This window comes from Haemaphysalis longicornis, unplaced genomic scaffold (genome assembly GCF_048455015.1).
Source record: "Haemaphysalis longicornis isolate Haplotype H1 unplaced genomic scaffold, Haemaphysalis longicornis Haplotype H1 scaffold_52, whole genome shotgun sequence".
NCBI lineage: Eukaryota > Metazoa > Arthropoda > Arachnida > Ixodida > Ixodidae > Haemaphysalis > Haemaphysalis longicornis.
The window spans coordinates 1,861,983-1,885,058 of record NW_027526388.1 but is presented as its reverse complement, the minus strand read 5'-3'; the positions used below and the strand labels follow the sequence as shown (position 1 = coordinate 1,885,058).

Here is a 23,076-nt window from a genome sequence, read left to right as displayed (position 1 = left end):
TGTACTGGTTGATCGTACTCCTAGCCCCAGGAGCTCAAAAAAAAAAAAAAAAAAAAAGAGGCCAAAACATCATCGCTGAACAAAACCATGAAGCGTAATGGAAAAATCGCGGAACAGCACACAGCAGAGAAGTAGTGCGGAGTACATTTGGTGCTTTGCTCACATGCTGCACCACTTTCATGGCACTATACACAAGAAGGTTTGTTTTGTGTTCAGCAGGTGGTGCTCCACCAAGCACGCAATTTTTAAATGGTGAGCCACAGCGTTCGTGCTCACGTCTCCGGTTACTGTTGAGATTTCTTTTTGTTGGAATGCGTTCTTAGTGTTTCTGTGCGTACTGTGGCATGATATCAAGTTACTGCGATTGTTGGCGGCATCAGCAGAGATAAAAACATATTCCCAGTGCACTGTTTATGCAAGGTGACCAGAAAGTACATTCTCAAGAAGAAAAGTGGGGTGGCACGTTCATTACGCAAGTAAATACAGTATATTTAAATCCCAACCTTCGCTAGCCATGGTGACAAATAGATTGCGCCAGCATAGATGCACCCGTGATTGCTCTCAGTTTGTTACGATTGTGTGCCCGAGTAAATGAAATGTGAATATGACCTGCGTTTCTTCCACAAATAAATCACAGTAAACCTTCGTTATAACAAAGTCAACGGGACGGCGAAAAATTTCGTTATAAGCAGTATTTTGATATATGCGACCACTCGATAAAACTAAAGTAGTTGAGCTTTAGTTGCGCCACAAGTGCAGAGGAATCAAAACACAATGTACCCAGTGAAACAAAACCTTCTTCAGATGCAAAAAAGGCAGTGAGCTTTGGATGTTCCATGACCTTGCCGGGAGCGAGTAACCCCCGCTCCAATTTTACCAAGCAGTGACTGGCGTCCGAACACCTCGCAGGCTGCAGAGCGAATGGGATGGGGAAGGCAGCGGCCACTTTTATAGGGGGGCGGGGGCGTCACGAAGCGCTACGAGAGTTTCGTGCAGGAAAGTGTCGCAAATTCCACTGTTTGAGTCTGAGGTTGTGTTTTTTGAGCTCAAAAAATCATTAACATTAACCCCTGATTGTGGGTACACAGCGTAACCATGAAAACTCACTGGTTTGACACTAGGGGCTTTGCATCATTCCCGGGCAATTCTTTCCCGAGGTGTACAGCCGTGAAGTTTTTGCAAAACAAAAGTTATTCGGCACCCCACTGTTGACGACACTGCTAATTCTACGGTTCGAGTGTGGGTGTTCGCGCAGCGTCACGTCAACGTCATTGACCAATGTCTAGGAACAAATTTCAATGACCCTACCACGCATTTGGACCGTTTGCGTAAAGTTGAATGGCGCGAATCGAGCACGACCGGGTCGAGAATATTGCTGGAAAAGACCAGCTTGCTTTGACCGGCCATTTTGGAAGCATGACTTCCCGCTGGGTCGCTGCCGCTCGGCCATGCGTCCACTCGCCACTTCGCTCTAAGCGGGTCCAGCTCTTCGTGTGCTTCGAGTAACGCGGCCTAAAATGCATGTGTTTGGGTTGGGACCACAAGAAATTTCGATAAAGCGATATTTCAAGTAAAGCGATTTCGCTATAACGAGGGATTACTGTAGTTAGGAGTGCAGTGCTGCCCTGTCCATCCCTCTCCTCTCGTGTCTCTTTTTTTTTTGTGCGGTGATCACTGAACTCACTTGTGCGCTGATCATTGGCCGCCGAACTCGTGCGGCCAAAGACCGCCTCCTTTACAGCTTCAAAGGGGAGAGCGGGGTGCGCTCGAGGTTCTTTTCTGTCACCTTTTACGCCACGTGCAACAGTGACAGCCTCTTTCTTGTTCAAAATTGTGGACAGTGTGCTCAACGCTATGCCGAAATCTTTGACCACTTATTTTTCTTCACGCCGGGCTCTATGGCTTTCAGCATGGCCGCCTCCAGCTCGATTGATATCGTTTGGCACTTTGGCTTTCCACCATCCATCTCCTTTCTGTTGGCAGGAGTTTGCACAACCGAATCAATAGAATCGCTGATCACTGAATGGATTGATTTGATTGATTTGTAGGGTTTGAGGTGCCGACGGAACGCAGGCGATGAAGTGCGCCGTAGTGGAGGGCTCCGGATTAATTTTGACCACTTAGGGATCTTTAACAAGCGCCGAAACGTCGTACACATGGCGTTTTTGCTTTTCGCCTCCATCAGAAAAGCTCACTGATAGCTGGATGCGCACGCAAACAAGCAATAACAAACGCCGAAGCCGGTGCCCCCCCCTGCGTGGACAAGAAGAGTAAGGGCGAGTCCACGAGAGGGGAGGCCACAAGATAGTAAGCAAGTGCAAGTTTTGAATTTACTCTTTTGGGACCGCTCCATAGGCCATCGATCACATATGATCGATGGTTTCGCGAGCCTGCAGAATACAAATTTTCGCTCGATGGAACACCTAGCGACATCTAGGAGATAGTTTGAAAACTGGAGTTTTCTCTTTTGTGAAGTTTCTTTTTTTATCGGCAGGCGGCAACGCATCAGATATTTTATTCTGACGGGCAGTGGTTTCGAATGTAAACAAACATGGCGTCATACTCGCGCGAGCGCGATAGAAATCCGCCTCGTCTCGTCTCGCATATCTTCGCCTTCTACTGTGGATTTTAGCGATGAGAGTGGCAGTGAAGAGTCGGAATGCGGCTTTAGAGATCGGATTTCAGCTCGAGTGAGGATTCGGGTGTCGATCAGCCTGGAACATCAAATCGCACTCTAGGTGGGTGTTGGTTTCGGTTTCAATTGGCTCTGGAGTAGGTATGTGCGCTCGAAATATGTTCTGGCTGGTTTATATTTATTCACTAGGGTGTTAACTACCTATGGTGGTGATCTCCTGCCAGCAGCGCAGAAACAGATCAAGTTTTCGCCGAGACGAGAGCCCCGATGTAGCCATGGCCCTAGTGCCAAAGAGATCACACACAAAACAAAAAACCAGTTACACCTAGCCGCATCAAACTTTTGCGATGAAGAAACAAAGCATTGTGTTAGATTTTGTATATCCTGAAATAATCTCATTCTTTTTTAATATTTTTATATTTACGCTTTTTTCTATCTTTTTCTGTAATTTTTTTACGAAGTTCTTACTTTCAGAATTTTTTATGGTTCTATCGTCAGCGTTGAAGTAAAACTTGGTAGGTATTGTATATCAAAGAACATATAATTAGCTGCATTTTGGTATATGCTAAGGCAAGATGGTGCCTTTGCTTTATGTGAAAAAAAATTTGTCCGAGACCTCCCTTTTTCATCACTTTTTCCGGCGATCCCGAAAGAGTTAACACATATCGTGATGCAACATAAATCACCGTGCACTATAAGACACTGACCTCATGGGTACCAAAATGCTCCGCAAATGCTGTTCGCAAAAAAAAAAAAAAAAGGTTCGTTATACCTATTACGAGGAAATTTTAGCTTCGTTAAAATGAGGCCCTAATTACATGGGTTTAAGTGGGAATTTCACGGGAATTACGACTGCTTCGTAATATCCAATACTATTTCGTTGTATCCTGTTTTGTTAAAATGAGGTGCACCAAGGGGTACAAATGCACATGGTGCCTTCCACAGCCACGGTGGACGCTCAACTCGCAACCGCCTGTGGAAGGACATGCCACCAGACTCCTTCACCCCCGGCAATGGTACAATGCGGCATGATGGCCGGGGGCCTTGCCAGGTGGACAAGGATCAGCGGCCCCTCGCCAGGGTAGAGGCAGCTTTCCAGATGTGAATTCCTCTTTCAAGGGCCCGCACTTGACCAGGGGCACCTGTACCCATTAAAGAAACCGGTGGGTGCCCGGCGGTATGCGGATTCGAACCCGGCACCTCCCGCATACGAGGTGAGTGCTGCACCTCTGAGCCATCGCTGCGGTTTTCTGTTTACACCTGCTTTATACATATTTTATAGCAGTCTATGTGCAAATACTGTCTCACATTCACCCGTTATACAGTAGCAAACATGGGTGGGGGCTTTTTCTGCACGCATGTTTTTCCTGGCCCTGAAATAAATGAAGCTTCTCTACCTTCTTCTTCTTCATGCCTTTGTGTTGAGTTTGCGCTACCTCAAGATGTTCGAGATGCATGACCGTGTCCGCGCCATGGAGCAAGCATTGTCTCATTCGCCCCCAAGCTCCACTCGATGCCCGAGGCAGGCAGGGTATAGGCTGAGGCAACTCACCCTTGGGCCGAGATGCTGGGAAGCGCTCAGCCAGGGTCATGGCCTGTCCCGCGCAGTGGTAGAGGTAGCGCACCATCTGCTGGGTCTCCTCGGTGGCCTGGGGAAGGGTCTTCCCTGACTGCATGCTCTCCATCTCGGCAAAGGACGTCTGGTGCTTCTGCAGGCTACGCACCATGCTGGAGGTGTAGGGGGGAGGGGATCATTGTTACGAGGCAGTGCTTGTAGCGTAACAATAACGCAGCAGGAAGGTTGCAATCGGACTTTCAAAGAGAAAGCAGATGGCGTCCTGTCAAAAAACTAACGCGTCGCCCATAGACCGGATGGTTGGTCAAAAAGCTCTGATAAGAGCTCTGGACAGACGGCGCGCGAGTAAAACCAGGCTGCTTCCATTGTGTCAAAACGATTACTCAGAAATAGCAAAAAAGGAGTGGTTTTACCAGATAAGACAGTATACGTGCATCGATCATAAAGAATGAGTACGATAGTATACCTTCCCCCCATAAACCACGTATCGGTGTGCACTTTGATCATTTGTAGGTGCGTTTACTTGGTGTGCGAAAAATCGTCGCATGGGTTCGTTCACGTGCGATTTGGGTTGTCTTTGTGAAGGTTTCACATTCATTGGATGCACTTTCAGCGAAGGTTTTGGCGCACTTGTGACGCAGCATTGATGTGAGAAAGCTTTCACGCTTTCCTCAACTTTCTTTGGGAAGGGATAGTGAACTTTTCCTGGCTGCTGTGTCAGAGCGAGTTCAAGTCAACCGCGACGTAGGAAAGAACGCAGAATGGTCCTCCTTGTGAGTAGAGTGAACTGAGATGTAGTGCACTTTCTTAACTAAACAGAGGAGATACGCAGCTGCATTAAAGGAGCCGCGAAGAGAAAATACAATTTCGTTTAATTTGAAAGAACTAGGATTCAGTATCTCACTCACCTCCATTACAGCCACAAAAGATGTTTTTTTAACGAAAAAAAAAAGCAAGAAGTATTTGAAAACTTTCAAATTTTGCGCCACAGTGACGTGTTATGAGCAAGAATGACGTCATACGGGCCAACAATAAAACATAATTTTCAGTGCATTAACTGCACGTTAGCATTCGAGTGATGCGGTCAAATGGAACGAGAGGCCCCATTACAGATGTCCAGTCATGTGTCTTCGCTACAGGTCAGTTGGGCGGCCGCCAATCGCACAAACAAGGTTCCGTGAGGTCATAGAAAAGTTGCGGGAAATTGGCTAGGGGGTCGCGACGGCTTCACACATTTTCTTTCATATCTCCGTTATTTGTTCGAAGATTGCGATGATATTGGTATCATTGTTATCGGGGCTAAGCACTTTTTCTAATAAACCCAACTTGTATTTTGTCTTCATGGCTCCTTTAAGCTTCTGTTGTAACACATTTCCCAGGAGAGAAAACTGGCCTCAATAAAACCAATACCTTGTTAACTGAAAACAAAAATGAAAATTCAAATTTTAGGGTCAAACGGTGACAACTCGGCGTTCCATAACATCGCAACGAGTCGAAAATTTCGTTTCCCCCGGCGTTCCATAACATCGCAACGAGTCGAAAATTTCGTTTCACAAACTGCGGGACACACGCGCCGCATTTCACACTCAGCGAGTCCCAAGTTGACTTCGATGAACTCCACATTTCCAGCTGCGTAATCTGGCACATGTTCTGAAGCATAATCGCTGCGGTAACGTCGCTTTTCAGTAATGCACCAGATAAAACGACTAAATGAGACCCAACTGCCAATTACAGAATTACAGAATATTTGTTTTTGTTGCTTTGTTTTTATTGTTCATTCAATATTCAGCATATTTGTGTTATATGTCTAAGTTATCTCTTGTTCCTCTTCTGTGCTCGCAGTTTGCGAAATCCATTTCACTGTTTTGTACACTCCTGCCTTGGCGGCTAAAAGGCTGCTGCCAGTATTGACCAAATAAATAAAAATAACAAAAATTGGTGAACAATGCAGTAGGCACTCCACTCGACGATTTGGAAGACCATTCAGAGCCAATCTTGGCTCTGAACAATTGAGTGCGAAGATTAAATAGACAGGGATTGAAAAAAGGGACATGACGCAAAGGCACTGTCTATACTTTGCGCTCAACAGTTCAGAGCCACGGAATACCAAGTAGGCCAATCATTCATGCAGCCAGTCTTACTTTAGAACCTGTTTTCTTTGTTACACCGCGTTTCTTTTTCGTCCATTCGTGCGATTTTTAGAGACGATAAAAAAAGGCGAGCAGAAAGCAGAAGGCGAACGATCGGCCAATCCAACCATGCCAAGATGGCGGCGCCCGGTGGTGTTGTTTCAGATATACAGCACACCAAAAACTGCAGCTCTTTTTCGTGACCTTACGCAAATACCTTGCCACCTCCACTGACATAAGCATTTTTCAACGGCACTTTGCAATGGTTTTCAGCGGGGAAAACTATGAAAACTTTGGAAAATGCGACTTTCTAAAAAAAAAAAAACGACCTTCGGGACAGTTTTCGCTTTATTTGATCCTCACGTTTCTTGATTGACTGATTGATTGATTTTATCAATTGATCAAACTGCTACAGACATCGTCACCTTGGGGATGCTTGGATAATCATGTTGTGAAGACGGAATTTTTCTCCACTGAAACTGATGTGAACGTCAAAACCCATACTTTTAGGATGTTTTGGAGCAGTTTGGCGCAATTTTCAAAATTCTCATTGTTTTGGATTAGCTTCGCCCAGGAAAATGAATTCGTATCAAAACTGTGTACATAATATGGGCAGCCATCTCACCCTGCAGACAGGGAATTTGATTTCTCGTCTGGAAGCGGTTCGCAATAGGTTGTATACTGTAGTACTCAGGAAGTGTAATCGTTCAACGGATATAAAAAGTCACGATCTCAGTTGCCAAGGCAGTTGTTCAGGATGTTATATATATATGAGTTTTGCTTTCAAATAAACTTCACTTGTGAGTTCAGCGTTGTGTCATCATTCCTCCTTCTTCTGTCCTGTCTGCTTCGTGGTGTTTTTCGAAAAAAAAAACCAAAACACGTGACGCCCTGCATTGAGTGTTTTGTCCTGAACATCCCCGTTTCATTTGCAAGTCTTGTTCGTGTGAAGTCCGAGTGCAAATGGAACAGCAGTCCGCCCAGGAACAAAAATCACAGCCGTTAATTACAATGTGTGAGGGTGGATGTCGCAGAGGGTAAAACAGCCACCGCATAGTTCCCACACTGGTCAGGGCAAGACTGAAGATCTCAAGTACACAACTGGTTTTTCCTCTCTCACATCATCATCATCGTCATCATCATCAGCCTGCCTAAGACCGCTACACGGCAAAGGCCTCTCCCATGGATCTCCAATTATCCCAGTCCTGTGCTGTCTTCAACCAACTTATCCCCGCAAACTTCTTGATCTCATCTGCCCATCTAGCTTTCTGCTGCCCCCTGCAACTGATTGATTTGATTGATTGATTGTAGGGTTTAACGCGCCGACGCAACGCAGGCGATGAGGCGCGCCGTAGTGGAGGGCTCCGGATTAATTTTGACCACCTGGGGATCTTTAACGTGCGCCGAAATCTCGTACACACAGGCGTTTTTGCTTTTCGCCTCCATCAGAAAAGTGGCCGCCGCGGTCGGGAATCGAACCCGCGACCTCGTGCTCAGCAGCGCAACGCCTTAGACACTGAGCCACCGTGGCGGGTTGCTGCCCCCTGCAACGCTTGCCTTCTCTAGGGATCCACTCTGTTACCCTTAATGACCAGCGGTTATCTTGCCTTCACATTACATGGCCTGCCCACGTCCATTTCTTCTTCTTAATTTCTACTAATATGTCGTTAACACCAGTTGGCTCCCTGACCCACTCCGCTCTCTTCTTGTCCCTTAATGTTACACCTATCATCTTTCGTTCCATTGCCCGCTGAGTCGTTCTCAAGTTAAGTTGAACCCTCTTAGTGAGCCTCCAAGTTTCTGCCCCGTAGACGAGTACCGGTAAGATGGAGTTGTCATACACTTTCTTCTTCAGCGACAATGGTAGGCTGCTATTCATTTTCTGAGAATGCCTGCCATATGCGCCCCACCCCATTCTGATCCTTCGAATTATCTCTGCCTCATGGTTGGGATCCGGGGTCACAACTTGGCCTAAGTATATATATTCGCTTACTGCTTCCACTGCCTCACCCCCTATCCCAAACCACTGTGCTCTCCGAAGCTTATTGAGCATCACTTTTAATTTTGCCTCACATCACCTCCTCCTCCTCCCAGAGAGACACCCCGGGGAAAGGGGCCACCACCCACTTGTAGAGGTGCAGGCATCGCGCCTGTGGCTCCAGGCCCGCCCAGGCGGCCTGTGCGGCCTGGGAGGACTTGAGGGCGTTGCGGAAGTCCTCGGGGACGGTGGGCAGCGCCTTGGCGACATGGTGTTGGTCGGCGGGGCTTTTCACCGAGACCATGTCCCCGCTGCGCTTGTTCTCCATGTCCATTTGGCCGTCCACAAAGCCCCGCAGCTCAAAGCTTTCCGCATGGATCCAGCGCTGCACAGCAATCAACAAAGGGGGAGAGAGAGAGGGCGTGTGAGAGACAAGGAGAGAGAGAGAGGTAACAGAGAAAGTGAGACAAGCGAGGCAAGAGTGTGTGTGTGAGAGACAGAGACAGAAAAAATTCCCCACATTTCCCCGAGGGGAAGAATGTGAAAGTGCGAATGCACGAGTTGAATTTGCGCGGTTCGGTAATGTTTGCGAAAGAGAGATCTCTCTCACTCACTCACTCACTCACTCACACTCTCTCTCTCACACACACACACACACACACACACACACACACACACACACACACACACACACACACACACACACACACACACACACACACACACACACACACACACACACACACACACACACACACACACACACACACACACACACACACACACACACACACACACACACACACACACACACACACACACACACACACACACACACACACACACACACACACACACACACACACACACACACACACACACACACACACACACACACACACACACACACACACACACACACACACACACACACACACACACACACACACACACACACACACACACACACACACACACACACACACACACACACACACACACACACACACACACACACACACACACACACACACACACACACACACACACACACACACACACACACACACACACACACACACACACACACACACACACACACACACACACACACACACACACACACACACACACACACACACACACACACACACACACACACACACACACACACACACACACACACACACACACACACACACACACACACACACACACACACACACACACACACACACACACACACACACACACACACACACACACAACTACAAAGAAAGAAAGATGCATTTATTCACAGACACTTATTTGTGTTGTCGTTGTACTTGATTGCTAGAGCGGATCTCAGCTTTGAAATTTCGTGTCAGTACTCCTTTAAGCAGGTGCATTAGCCCTTCTCACGCCCGATTCTTGGCCAATCCCCCACGTGGGTATGTGCCATGTCAGCGGCCAGGCAGTGCGCGCCCATCTCCCCCCCGTTACCAAGGAAGACGAGGAGATTCCTGGCCAATCCCCCACGTGGGTACGTGCCATGTCAGCGGCCAGGCTGCGCGCGCCCATCTCCACGTGCGCGGACACCGCCGGTGGACGCAGGTTCAGGGTCGCTTAAGAAGTGCATTCGCACTTAAAAAGAGAGAGAGATGAAAAGCAAAAAAAGAGGAGAGAGAGAGGGAGAGGAAAGGAGAGACAAAGTGAGAGGAGAGATGGAGAGAAAGAAGAAAAGGATGGAGAGAGGGAGAGGCCGATAGAGAGAAAGGGAGGAAACAGTGTGCGAGAGAGAAAAAGAAAGCGGGAAGGCAGAGAGAAAGACATGGAAAGAAAAAAGGAGTGAGAGAAAAAGAGCAACAGAGCGAGGAGAGAGAGGAAAAAAGACAGACAGAGAGAGAGGGTGGGAGAGAGAGAGAGAGAGAGAGAGAGAGAGAGAGAGAGAGAGAGAGAGAGAGAGAGAGACCCCATTCCTGCTTGAAAACTACAGCAGTCGCTAGCACCGACAATTTAAATACCCAACACAGCGGCAGCACAGACGACAGCATTCGGGGTGTTTGTTCCGCTCTCAAAGGAATTGGTATAAGAAGGTAGAACACAAAGACAGGACAATGCAGATCACGGTCCCACAAAGATGCTGTGTCGTCATCTCGCTCCTCGAAGGGAACAACGCTGTTATTCTACGCTACAGTTTACCTGCCCACATGCGTCAGCATCAGGGATAACAAACCTACTCTCTGCACTCTCCACTTCTGTTACCTCAACCAGGAACAGTTAGGCATTGCCGGCCAGTGAGGGGACAGGCCACGACCGTCACGATGTGTCTCAACATGTGAACGCGCACGTGAACCAGGTTTTGCTTAAGGGGAGGTGGGCGCCCCATTTTAGGACAGAAAAGTAGACCCCAAGAAAACAGGAAATGAGATGAGAGCACAGATGTCAGCATTCAGACGATGTCAACTGCAGTGCCTGCATTCAGCAAACCTCCACTCAACACGCAGTACTGCTACCATGACCAAAAAAGCAACACATGAAGTATTCGCACCAACAAATGAAAGTTTGAACAACGATCCGTAGGCTTAAAAAACAAAATTTCCCGCGCAATTTTCATCTCTTTGGCACTCACATTTCATTCGTACCAACTTTCTACAGCTCCTTCCACATTTGAACCTCTCAATAGCGAGCACCTATTTTTCTTTTGCTCCTTCAAAAGTTTGTGGACAATTACCAGTGCTGCTACTTTTAATAAAGTAAACAAAACATCTTTTATTTTCATCAATCTAAAATGCACGTTAGAAATAATGTAGCCAGCGAAAAGTAATTTTACTGTTTTACTGGTACAATTTGGGCACACAGCTCTGTGTGTTGTGTTGCAATGCCATGCTGTGATGGCATCTGCACTGTAAACTGAGATGTGGCTGTACCCAGTGCACCAAGACATGTCACATTTAAACATCGCAATCGTTCAAAGAGCTAGAAGTCAACAGCTGCACAAGAAAATGGACCCAATTGGGAGAGGAGGTTTTCGTAGCACAGTCGAGCATACCATGGCTTTACTTACGCCAAGTCTTCCACTGCCATGTGCTTTAGATCGAAGCTGTTAAAATCCCTGAGGGGATCAGTTGAACTTGATTTACAGATTGTGAGGCTTAACGTGCTGAAGCTACATCTGCGTTTTCAGGCGTGCCATTATGGAGGGTTCTGGATTACTTTGGCCACCTGGCGATCTTTGACGTGCGTCGAAATCTAAACACACAGGCGTTTCCACTTTTCACCTCCACCAGAAAAGCCGCCACCGTGGCCGGGAATCGAACCGGCGTCCTTGAGCTCAGCAGCACTACGCCTTAGCCAGTGAGCCATTGTGTCGGGTCACGAGTCAAACTTGAAGCTGTCAAAAGTTACTCCTGTCCACTAAAAGATGGCACGTGTCCTGGCATTGACCACGAGATGTTAGAAATAGTTCATTTATAATGGAATACACCTTCCGCAATGGTACCATTATTGGCTAGAAAATGACCCTGCCATCCCGGGAAAAGGAATGGCATCCTCATCACCATCTCCCCTCCTACACATCCTCCAACACAATACAAGCGAGAATATTGCGCAAAACTCTGAAATCACTTGTGACATCAGACTGCAGACACTGGCATTTATTGCCCCTCTAAGGGGGTTCCTTTTTCCTTCAAATCTTTTTCCCCCACTCACTTCCTGCAGTATCTGTTCTGCCATTGAGATACAGTTCAAAGTTAGCAGCCTTGGGCAACGAAATGAAAGGGCTCAATTTTCTCCAAGCACTGTCACAAGGCGCCACCGTGGATTTTAAACGTTTTAAGTTTGACCCCCGCAAGTAACGAGTCAAATGAACAGGTGTTCTTTTAACGAAAAGGTGAGGAGACACTGACTCATTTGTTTTCATTAGAGTGCAGAAATTCGGACTCGCTAGATGTTTGCCCGCAGTCGAGGAAAAAGCCACTACCGCTAGCATGCGGGCTGTTCTGCCCTTATCATGAATAGCCCACAAAGTGCACGAAAAGGCCAGCATAGCCACACAATTCGCACATACAAGCAATATAAGCAAAGTCATGATGCAAAGTCACCAAGCAATATAAGCGATATCCAAGAGATATAAGCAAAGTCGCGAAATCCAAGCAATATAAGCAAAGTTATGAATTGAATTCACTGCACTGCATTCCCCCGCACCAACGACATTGTGCAATGACTGCCAGAGCGCCACTTCCTGTTCCTGAACGTGTTTGCACATCTCAGTGGAGAAAACGGAGTGACTTGATGGTAACGAATATATCAGGTATGCGTATTGTGATTTCACGAGACGCTACCACACCAATGCATTCCAGCATGCTTTCTCGAGAAAACCCAATCCACAACTCGGTTCTCGCACTGCCCTACTCTCATCTAACGAGTTCCCAAAGCGATTTCCACGAGCACAGCTGTACAGAAGTGTTTTTGGGTCAACACAAGGTGTGTATTTGTTGCTCAAACAGGGGCTGAATGACTTCTGCATGGAATTACCACCCAGGCAGAAGAATACTCAACTGAACGGCACGACTGCTTATTTGTAGAAGGGCCGACATGCACAGCACTTCTGCAGTAGTAACAATGTCTGCACTTTTAAGCAGGCGGAATACAAGAGCATTACAATATTAGTAGTTTGGATCATGTTGAATTCTAGCTTCAAGCAGCAAAGTTACAGCTGGGCTGTAAAGTGCAACCCATGACTTTGTGCTAATCGATTCACACAATCAGAGCCTTCGTCACAAAGCCACTGGGGGTGGGTTCAACGTTGCGGCGGGTGTTTACAAAGAATATGATCTATACAACTTTTCTGCCCTTCTCCCAAGCCATGTCTTGCTCTGTTTCACTGCATACAACACCACATCTTTTAGAGTCAAGCATTGCTTTGCGTTTTCACTACCAGCAGACAACCTATGGTGTTGTTGCAGTGGCTGCGGATTTTGTGGCGCTTGAGGATGGCGTTTTCGACTTCCATTTTTCCCCAGCAGCAGTGAAAATGTCTGCATGAATGACACTTCCCTGCACGGCAAATTTTCTCGGGTTGTTCACATTAATGCGCAGCCCTTCACTACAAGGTGTACTGTTGGAAGATCTGGTAGTTCATTTTAATATAGCTACAGCGCAGACACAGAAACAAGGACACAGAAAAACAACGGGACGAGCCCTGCCTTCACAGTGAATTTACTGGGAGTAAAAGTAAACTTGCACCTTTTGTAAGCTCTCTTCATGCCAACAGCTGTAAAAAAAAAGACTTAAAACCGCTGATAGCACAACCCCACATCAACGTGCGTTTAGGCACTGAACACAATCTACACAGATATGAAGTTATGTCATACACGGTGCACAGCATGTAAATGTGCTGAGTGGTATTAAATGGGGAACGGTAGTAAATGTGTGAGCAGGGCGTCAATCACGTTGTCCCAAAAAGAGACAGATTTCCTTTCTAGCATGTGCTGTGCAACGGGTATGACATAACTTGGTATCTCTGTAGATTGTGCCAAGTGCCTAAACGCACGTTGATGTCGTGGTGTGCTACGAGGGGTCTTTTTTATTTATTTATTCATACTGTAAGCCTAATTAAAGGCTCATACAGGAGTGGTACAGTGCAAAAATACGACACTTTAACAAATCTCTTCGAAGGTGTTAGCATACAAGGGCTAATAATGGCGATGTATGTTTATATTTGACAGGTCAACACACTTTCATTATTATTGATAGTTATACAATGTTTCAACTTTAGCAACAAACATGTCCACAGAACGCGCTTCAACAACTTCACTAGTTAATTTATTCCATGTTTCTATGGTTGGTGGAAAATGGGAATATTTGAAAGTGTTACTAAGAGGAACAAAAGGCCTGATATTACAGCTATGGCTGGTTCTACATGAATGATAAAAAGGAGGCTGGATATACGAGTCTTTGTCTATGCTTTAGGGCTGTTTGTCTTTTACTGTTGTTAAAATGAGGAGTGCGAATAAAAGGTTAGAGTTTACCCACGATAAATCCAGCTTGAAGTCAGCGTTCGTTACGTCGTTTTTCGGTGTCCTTGTATCTGTTCCCGCAGCGGCTATTGTAAAACCTTCCCTGCAAAGTGCCTCATCGCCCAAATGAAGCTGTGGCACACCCAAACCCAATCTGAACCAAGTACCAGCAGTGAAGAAATCTCCAGTAAAACACTACACAATTTCAGCAACCACAGAAATTGACCTTTCTTGGAGCCGCTCGGTGAGAGTTTGCTATAACTGTTTTCAGTGTTCGAAAAAGCAGCGGCTGGTTGGCTGGCTGTCAGACCAGGGCCCACAACCATGCGGATGATTGGCCAAGAAGCTTTCTACCACGTTAGGCTCACTGAATGCACAAACCTCTTCTTTTTTACTTCGGCTATGTGTCAATAAACACCATCCAAAGGGACCTGAACACTTGGTCTTTTCTCAAGACCACGAATTTAATGAGGGGAGAGGGGGGGGATATTTTTAGCCAGAAGTCTCTCGCTACTGATCAGAAGGCGACATGCAAACTAGGCGCATCCCCTGCCAAGCTTTTATTCTTTCGCCGTATCGAAGCGTTCAAATCGCGAGGCATGGCGGGGAAGGGGTCGCAACATGCCCGAAGAACAGGTGACCTTCATTTTCTACCAAATTAAAAAAAAAATCGCTTTCGCGCGCTTTTTCAACATTAGGGCGGCATTTATATCTCAACGCCTTCGTCATGGTCCAATAATGCAGCGAGAGTATAAAATTAAACGGGAGATAAAATGCAGAGGATCGTTAACGCAAAGCAGCCGAAAAAAACAGAATCACACAAAATGGACATACAAAACACTCCCACAACGCATGTTGATTGAACAAAAACTTCAGTGAATACAAAATGTCAGATTAACCGTAGACCTCACGCCAAGTTTCACCACACAAAACTTTACTGTTTAAAGCTTAGTAACAGACCTATAAAGCTCAGATGATCAACTTCGCTCGAAGTACGTGAACTCAAGAAAGTCGCGCATTTTACGCAAACCTTCAAATAAAATCTTTTAAAAGAGTCCACATTAAGACCAGCTCCAGCTAAGACAAAATCGCGAGCAGAGAACTTTTCGGCGAATTATCAACGAGGCAGCAATATCACGCCATGAGATAAGACAGTACACGGCCTCAGCTCAGGGACACCGTGTTTGCAGCTTAGTGACATCGCCAGGTATTCAATCGCAGTTCAACGACACGCGTCATGCTTTCTCACCGAGCAGTTCGTGTAAGTGTCCATGACATCCCCGTAGCAAGGGCGCTCGAAAACTTCTTTTACGGTCTGTACTTTCGGGTAGACAGCCGGCTTGAACGTGGCGGCCATTTTTAAATTTTGCTCCCGGCGATTCTGCGCCCCTTGCTTTAAATAAACTAAAAAGTAAAATAACGTTGTGTTTAAGTAAAATTATTAAAATTACCTTAATATTTTAAGCAGAAAAATAATTAATAAGTTAGTGTTCTTTATAAAAAAGGGTATTTTAATGCAACAAGTGTAGGGCCGCAGACGGCATTTCATGGCGGCGCCCATGAAAGCAGTTGCGGCGAATTTTCCGGAGTGCTGACAACCGCTCAGTGGTACTACGTGTGCGCGGAATAACTTCCAGACAACGACTCTGGCTGTAATGCTTGCGGGTACAGCACGAAAATGAGCCGTGAAAACTTCTTGGATGTCCCCGATGACAGCGATACGCCTTTCGAGTCCCTGTTTCTCCAGGTGAAAAACTCTCGTAGTGGACTTCGCTAAACAAAATCCGTCGTAGCGCGCAGTCTGCCAGTTGTGACAACTTGGGCCCTCCTCTCACCGAAATCAAATATGCCGCCAACATTCAGTTTTGTTCGTCTCTCCAGCGCGCGACGGCGATGGCCCAGGAGGATCGGTTGCTTGTCCACGAGCTGAGCTCCCCGCATACACACACAAGCGTGCGACATGCGATATCCTTGTTCCTTGCTCTCCATTAGCTTTTTTGGAGCGTATTCGCTACAGGGCTCTGCAGAGGTCCCCAGAAAAAACATTTCGGTTTACATGTATCGAAACATGCTATGGTAAACGTCTCAAATTCAGAGAGGGAAATACATTTGTCTTGTTCGTTTAACATAGCGGTAATGAAACTATGGGTGAATACAAGTGCAGGTATTGAAATACTGCCTTTCAGTGCTGTACAAAAAGAGGAGTTATTACTTGCACGATTTCTCGTAGGGTTTCTTATTTCGTGGTTCTCTGCGAGGACATTTGGTGAAGCAGCTTCTTGCATACATTGCCTGTGTGTGGCAAGACAAATGTATGTCTAGGGTTATTAATACATACCACCTCTTATGGAGTCAAATGAACTCACGCACTCACATAGTGTTAACAATTTCCTCCCGATAGAAGCCACTTTCACCGCTAGAGTTGGTGCTGGTTCCTCTCGGAGAGACTCCACACCTGATGGTTTTTGTTTTTTTTTCGCTCTACTCGAGCGGTGACCAGTTGTACGTGATCAAACATGAAGTGAAAAAGTGATAATTGTCCCATAACTACTATTATCACTCTTAAAGGGGGAAAATCGGAGCTGGGTGAAGGTAGTGCCTCTGACTCTGGAATCTCTTTCTCAAGGTTCTGTTAAACTTTGCCAACACACCAATAAACTGGACGTTTTCAACGAAGATACCAGCTTTGCCATCGAAGTGTCCACTGACCACATTAGATGTTCTGAACATAGCCTGAATATTTACAGGTGCTTTGCTAGTTGGCAATCTAAATACTAATTTATCTCCGGTAAATATCATGGCTAGACAGGCAGTATTTGTTACCTCGTCATGCTACGGCATGATGAGGTCACAAATATAAATATAAAGCAATCTGGGTGTACCAAAAGAAACTGCTCTGAAAGGCATGGTGTAACATTTACTTCACTCTTACAGAGCGAAGAATATGGCACAGTTATCCGGCATGGCTGGTAATGGCAAGAAGTGGCTTCCTTCGTTTCATCACGCTTATGTTAGTGACCTTCGCCCAACAGGTGGAAGAAGATCCTCATCTCGACTTTCTTCCCATTGATGATTTCTCGCTCTGTGAACTGCCTTCCATTTATTACAGTTGACAATTAAAACATTTATTTCAATTCATTCCCTCAAAAGTTCTTTTTCCGCACATATGGTTTATATTGAGTTCATGTTCGTCTATGCACATGTTGTGTGGGTCACACTTGCCACAATGTCTTCCTAGGCAGCATTGCAAATTGGCATGGAGGATGATATATTGGAGGTCTACCTTCATCTGCTGGAAAAACTCGAGAGTGTCGCTTGTACATTTCAGCCTTTGTTAATCGAGTAAGGCCATGCTTTACAGCTCACTTCAGTGTCATTTTAGGACCACTTACCAAATGGAGAGCTATGCCTGAAAGGGCTTTAATAGCCATGAAAGGGGCTTCTTATGTAGTCGACTCTGAAGTGCTTGCGGGATGAGCCTGTTTTGCAAGAACTGAGGCTTTTGGACTGTGACTCAGGCACTCGCTCTGTTGTTCGCTAATCAATGACGGCTCGTATAATTGTTTTTCTGCAGGCAAACGAAGAGTTCAGGAGCCTGGTGCAGTCACTGTCGGATGAGTCCAAGCCGGAGCGCAAGACCAAGTCCATCAAGCCGACGCCAGGCTTCTGCGTCAAGCTCAGGGACACCTCTTCAGGCGCCAAGCTGTTCGTCAACGTCTGCCACACACCAGAGGTGAAAAGGGGGAGCCAAGGAGCGGGTGATTAGTACCACAGTTCAAGGTTAATTAAACAACTGCAACTGACAGTAGGGAAACAGTCTTGAATCCTAAATTGATTAAAGATCTCTCATGAATTAACGATATTACGCCAGAGTACGTTTATGATGTCAAACTGGTTTTGTATACGTTTTCAATTTATTGTGCGATATAAGCCTTCAAAATATTGATATTTTTACTAATTTCGTGGTTAATATCACGTTTTTGTTTGTCCACTTGTAGGTTTGAAGAGACTAGCAATTCATTAAGAGACTAGCTGCCTGAACTTGCCGGTGCGCTTTCATAACTGACAGCAACAGATTAGTAGGGAGGTTAGGCCTAGGGAAACGGCACTTTAAAAAGCAGTCTTGTTGTTGTTGTTAAAAAATATCTGTGGATTGGCCAAAAGAACTGGGAACATGGCCAGAACATTGTAGGCGTTTACTATCTGGTGAACTAATTAAGCAGCGTTTTTACTTGTACTTTATTCGGTGTTGTTTTAATAGGCATAAGTATTCCAGAATTACACATTTTAGAAGTTGAGTTGGATAAAAATTCAGGTTGAACCATACGAGCAAACTGTCCGATTTTGCGTAAAGGGTATGAATTATGGCTGGCTTTGTGAATCTTGCCTGGAAAAAAACTGATTTCTTGCGAAAATTTTTTTATTGTCAGAAAATGCTGCTCTTTGTGGTACTATTTTTGCCACAACAAGAAGGCGATCGCTACCGGCCACAGCAATGTCGGAAGTGTCTTGAGTTGGATATCCAGTGGCCTCAGATCTCCATAAACAACTTCGTATGAGTATTCTTTGGCCTGTACTGTGCTGTATCTTTCCATCACTTTATTTTTTGTGCAACTCATTCAATGATGTGTCCTGGTTGGTTGTACTAGTAGCTTTGGAGACTGGTGGCCTGCCTTATAGAAAGTTCTTTTAAGTGTTAATGGGGTCATACGCATCAGAGTCCTTGCGGTTCGTGACATTTTAAAGAATGGAGAGGTGGTGCTTGCAATGTTCACAACCAAGGAACTTTCAAAAATAGAATGCAAAGCTCATTCAGCATGATGGCATTGGTTGGGCCAGAGATTCTGTCCATGGTAGTGCATAGTGTCAATCGGTGTTTATTAGTTTAAACAAAACATGCAATGCTCCAAGGAAATTAATGGATGGGGGTACCAAATAGTCTTTGTTAAAATGTTAACAGATACAGAACTGTTGGGGATATAGTTATCTTAAGGCATTTCTGAACAAAGTGAACACTCGGTTATCCTTGACAGTAGTCTTGTTTGTGAAAATAAAGGCTTACATGAGTACATGCACCAGCCTGGAGAGATGCCCGTGGTTACGAAATCTTCCTTTTGCATGCAGTCTCTCTTCCAATTTGGTTAATTTTCTACCATATTATTGTTTCTTTTCTCATTTCCTGGGGTTGTCTCTCGTTTCTTTTGTTGAGGAACTGCACTCAGGGCCATGGCACCACTCAGAACGCCTTTTATCCCCCTTCTTTTCTACTAGCTAATGATGTTGACAGTGTACTATACAAGCTCAATGTCTTCGGCCATCATCAACAAAGGCCAGAAGGAGAGAGGAGAGGCGTCCAGAAACAAAATGGCTGCACCCATATGTAAACAAATATCATGTGGTGCCGACCGACCAATGAAAATCCTGGCGGCCCATAAGAATGAGAGAAACGAGTGCCAATACTCTAAAAACCTTTATTTAGTGACGCTAGTACCACCAAACCGACTGGGACATGACTGGTAGTCCCATAAAATACGTTGTTAATTAGTTATAAGCATCCAAAATAGCTCCATCGCAGGTGACATCACACCTGCTGGCAGATCGCGCAAACAGCCATGAAGCGGAAGTGACATTGCAGCTGGCCCTGCACTTTTTTCCTACGGCCAGTCAGGAGAACTGGTTGGGCTCTGCTGGGTATGCTTCTCCTATAGGGCTGTGGCGAAGGTAAAGTGTTGCACGCAGGTTTGTTCCAGCCGGCCGGGTGGTTCTGGCCGCTCGCTCGTCAGCTGGGCCAGCTGGAGCGTCAGTTCAACTTGGCCACAATGGCTGCGTTCTTCTCAAGTTAAGTTTCAAAATTGGGGATTTTCGATGGTCGTTTGGCCGGAGATCCACGTATTCCCGCTGTCCGGTGTCCGGAGACCGTGAAAAGCAGGTGTTGCAAGTACCCGTGTATAGTGGAAAGCTTCATTGGTGATTCATGAGTACCTTGTGCGGGACAGTTGATGGAGGACGTTAGTACGCATCGGCCGCAGAGCTGGGGGTCGGGAAGGACCTGACCGTCGCCACTAAATAGGGTACTTCCTGTCTCCGACAGTTGGGGCCCAGTTATCGGACCCTATGGGTGAGCGGTAACCCGTGGCAGGGACCGCATATTTGGCAATTGGCACTGTCTGATGCCCTCGCTGAGCAATCAGTCTTGGAAGAGAGTCAGACAAAAGGATTGGAGCAAAATTGCTTCCCTCATTCCCACCCTTCTTCCCATAACCCAACCCGATGCCCAAGTTCCCGTTCCCAGCAACCCACCCTATCTGGCTTTTTCCTAGGGGGGACAAGAGGGGTCCCCCCGGGCTCGCTCCCCTGGTGGTGGGTCGCAAGAAAGTCTTTCCCGTTAATTTCTCTCCACCTTCGTGTGGACAAAATTCTCTTTGCCGGTTGGCCCTATTTTTGTATTGTTGCAATTGGGTATAACCGGTTGTACTTCGTGTGGTACCGGGGAGCTATTGAAAGCTCGATTTACTCATGTCATGTATTGTATTTTGCAGTCTTTCTAGGCAGACTATGCGGAAATAACATTTTTAGTAGGTGTAAATTTTAACTGCAGTTGGCCTTTAAGGGGGCAGACTGGTCTTAGAGCTATTTTTTTATTTACCAACCAATTTTAATGAAACTGCATTGAGTTATAGAGTTTATTGTGCTGATTTCAAATCTTCCATTAGATTTTTTGTAAGTTGATTATATTATGAATTAATTAATGATTAATTGCCATTATTTTGGGTCACAGTTACAAAATAACCACTCCATACAGAATGGCAATCACCACGTGGCTAGGCATACAAATGACTAAAGAATACAACATAGGAAGAACTTTTTTGTTTCAGCTATTTTTGGTCGTTTTACAACACAGGGAACTTCGCTTCTCCCGCGCTCTGCCAGAAACGGCTCGTGGGTGGTGCCAATTGAACACAATAATAATTTTCCAAAGCCTCCATTTGAAAAATCTGTTTTCAACATTGTATTCTCCACACATTTCGGTATCAGAAGCAAAAAGAATTACAGTTTTACCTGCTCTGGGTGCCGAGATATCTGAGGACGAAATGCTAGCTTTGCATTGCAAGAAAAGTGCCGTTTCACCATCGAATTCTGCATTAACTAAGCTGTAGAGTGCACTTTAAAATGCTATTATAGTATAATAACAACAAAATATGGTGCCTTTTGATGAGGAAATTTACAGACTGATAGAAAAATGGTCGTGGAGGCCAAAAATGCCACTTTTGAGAAAACGCTTTTTTTAGCCGTTTTTCGGCCCCAAAGACCCAACTGCCCCCTTAATTAACGTTCTGTATCACACCGGAAGTGCCGATCTTGCACCTGTATCGGAACAGAATATCGCACTCTGTATGGTCTGGGCAGTTGCTGTACATGAATGAAGACCAATTCCTCTGCTGCCATGGCAGGATGCATTATGACAGGTGTTTAACGACACTAATTTTGTCCCCCTTTCTCTTTGATGCAGCTTCCCGAACCGCGAGACATAGACGATGCGGAGCTGATCCACATTCTGGAGTCAGAGGACCCCACGTCGTACCGGGTTCCCCTCAGCCTGGGCCTCCCACATGATGAGGTGGACAAGGGTATGCATCATTGCACGCATGCCTTTTTTTTTTTAAGACAACAGTCCTTCGTGGGCTACTTAAACACAGAAATTTTGGTCTGCCTGTCTGTCTGTCTGCCTGTGACTCTATTCAGCCACCTGGCCCAAGCGAAACAGGCACTGCGCAATAGTCTTACATCCTCACCGCCAAATCTAAATGTCTAGGTCCGGTGTTAATGTTCATGCTTGTAAACATTGTTGAACAAGAACTAGACATTACACAGATTTAAGGCATAAAATCAATACATAAGTGACATTTGCAGTGTTCCTTTATTTAAAAAATTATGGATGCTTCTTTTTGCGAAAGTAAATGAAATAATACAACAACGGCAGAAAACCGTCGCCTGCTGTTGTCAGCGCTACCTCCTGGCGGAATTTAAGAAATCAAACGGCAATGCCAATCAAAGGTTTTACTTGATGCGATCCATGTTCCGCTTGGAACGCTCGTAGAGTAGGGCAACGTGGTTCTATAAACGTATTAGTAGTAGCCTCAATTCACGCGCGTCTCCGCTGTACTGCAGCACTGGCATCGAGGCAGCCGACTTGGAGGAGTGAAACGGGGTAAATTTAAATTGACTTGAGCAAACCTGTAGTGTGTTTACCTTTGGATGAGCGCGACGGGAGAGGAACAGCATGAGAGGTGAGCGGGAAAGAGAAGGGATGCCTTTACTTGTCAGGGGCGCCAGTCGACTATCGTCTTTCGTCGACATTTCCAATGAAAGCAGCAGATATGCGGCCAATTTTTCCGTTCCTTTTTCCGTTTCTCCCTGTCATTCTATCTTAGCCCATGCCCTGTGGCTGTAACTGCTTTAAAATATACTGCGGAGATCTTGTGTTGTTAGTATACACATCTCTGTTTCTTAAAAAAGTCACTCATAACAGGAGTTGTTTGTGATTACAAGTCAGGGTAAAACACAAATAATAATGGGTGTAGCAAGAAAAGACAACACAAAACGGTCAGAGGGTCCACATCCACATGTCTTGTCGTTCCAAACTGGCATGCTCCATCCACTTGGCGAGTTGATTGCCGAGTTTCTTTTATTAAGGCAAAACCTTAGTGTTCTCACTGATGCTCTTGTATGCCAATAGACCCAGCAGGAAAGCCAACCTT

At 45.8% G+C, this 23,076-nt stretch overlaps 2 protein-coding genes across 2 annotated transcripts in view; one reads left to right on the top strand and one right to left on the bottom strand.

The window, feature by feature from the left end:
- Nucleotides 1–15,698, bottom strand: part of LOC144140844 (aldehyde dehydrogenase family 16 member A1-like) — a 56,788-nt gene extending 41,090 nt beyond the window's left edge. The window contains exons 1-3 of the mRNA XM_077672355.1: nucleotides 15,567–15,698; nucleotides 8,468–8,703; nucleotides 4,188–4,363 (exon numbers count right to left, since the gene is read on the bottom strand). Coding sequence (XP_077528481.1) covers nucleotides 4,188–4,363; nucleotides 8,468–8,703; nucleotides 15,567–15,674 — 520 coding nt within the window. The 5' untranslated portion in view covers nucleotides 15,675–15,698. The remainder of the gene's footprint in view (nucleotides 1–4,187; nucleotides 4,364–8,467; nucleotides 8,704–15,566) is intronic.
- A 163-nt stretch (nucleotides 15,699–15,861) lies between these two features.
- Nucleotides 15,862–23,076, top strand: part of LOC144140841 (PIH1 domain-containing protein 1-like) — a 75,261-nt gene continuing 68,046 nt past the window's right edge. Inside the window, exons 1-3 of the mRNA XM_077672351.1 lie at nucleotides 15,862–16,064; nucleotides 17,892–18,050; nucleotides 21,828–21,945. Of these exons, the coding sequence (XP_077528477.1) occupies nucleotides 15,996–16,064; nucleotides 17,892–18,050; nucleotides 21,828–21,945 (346 nt within the window). The 5' untranslated portion in view covers nucleotides 15,862–15,995. The remainder of the gene's footprint in view (nucleotides 16,065–17,891; nucleotides 18,051–21,827; nucleotides 21,946–23,076) is intronic.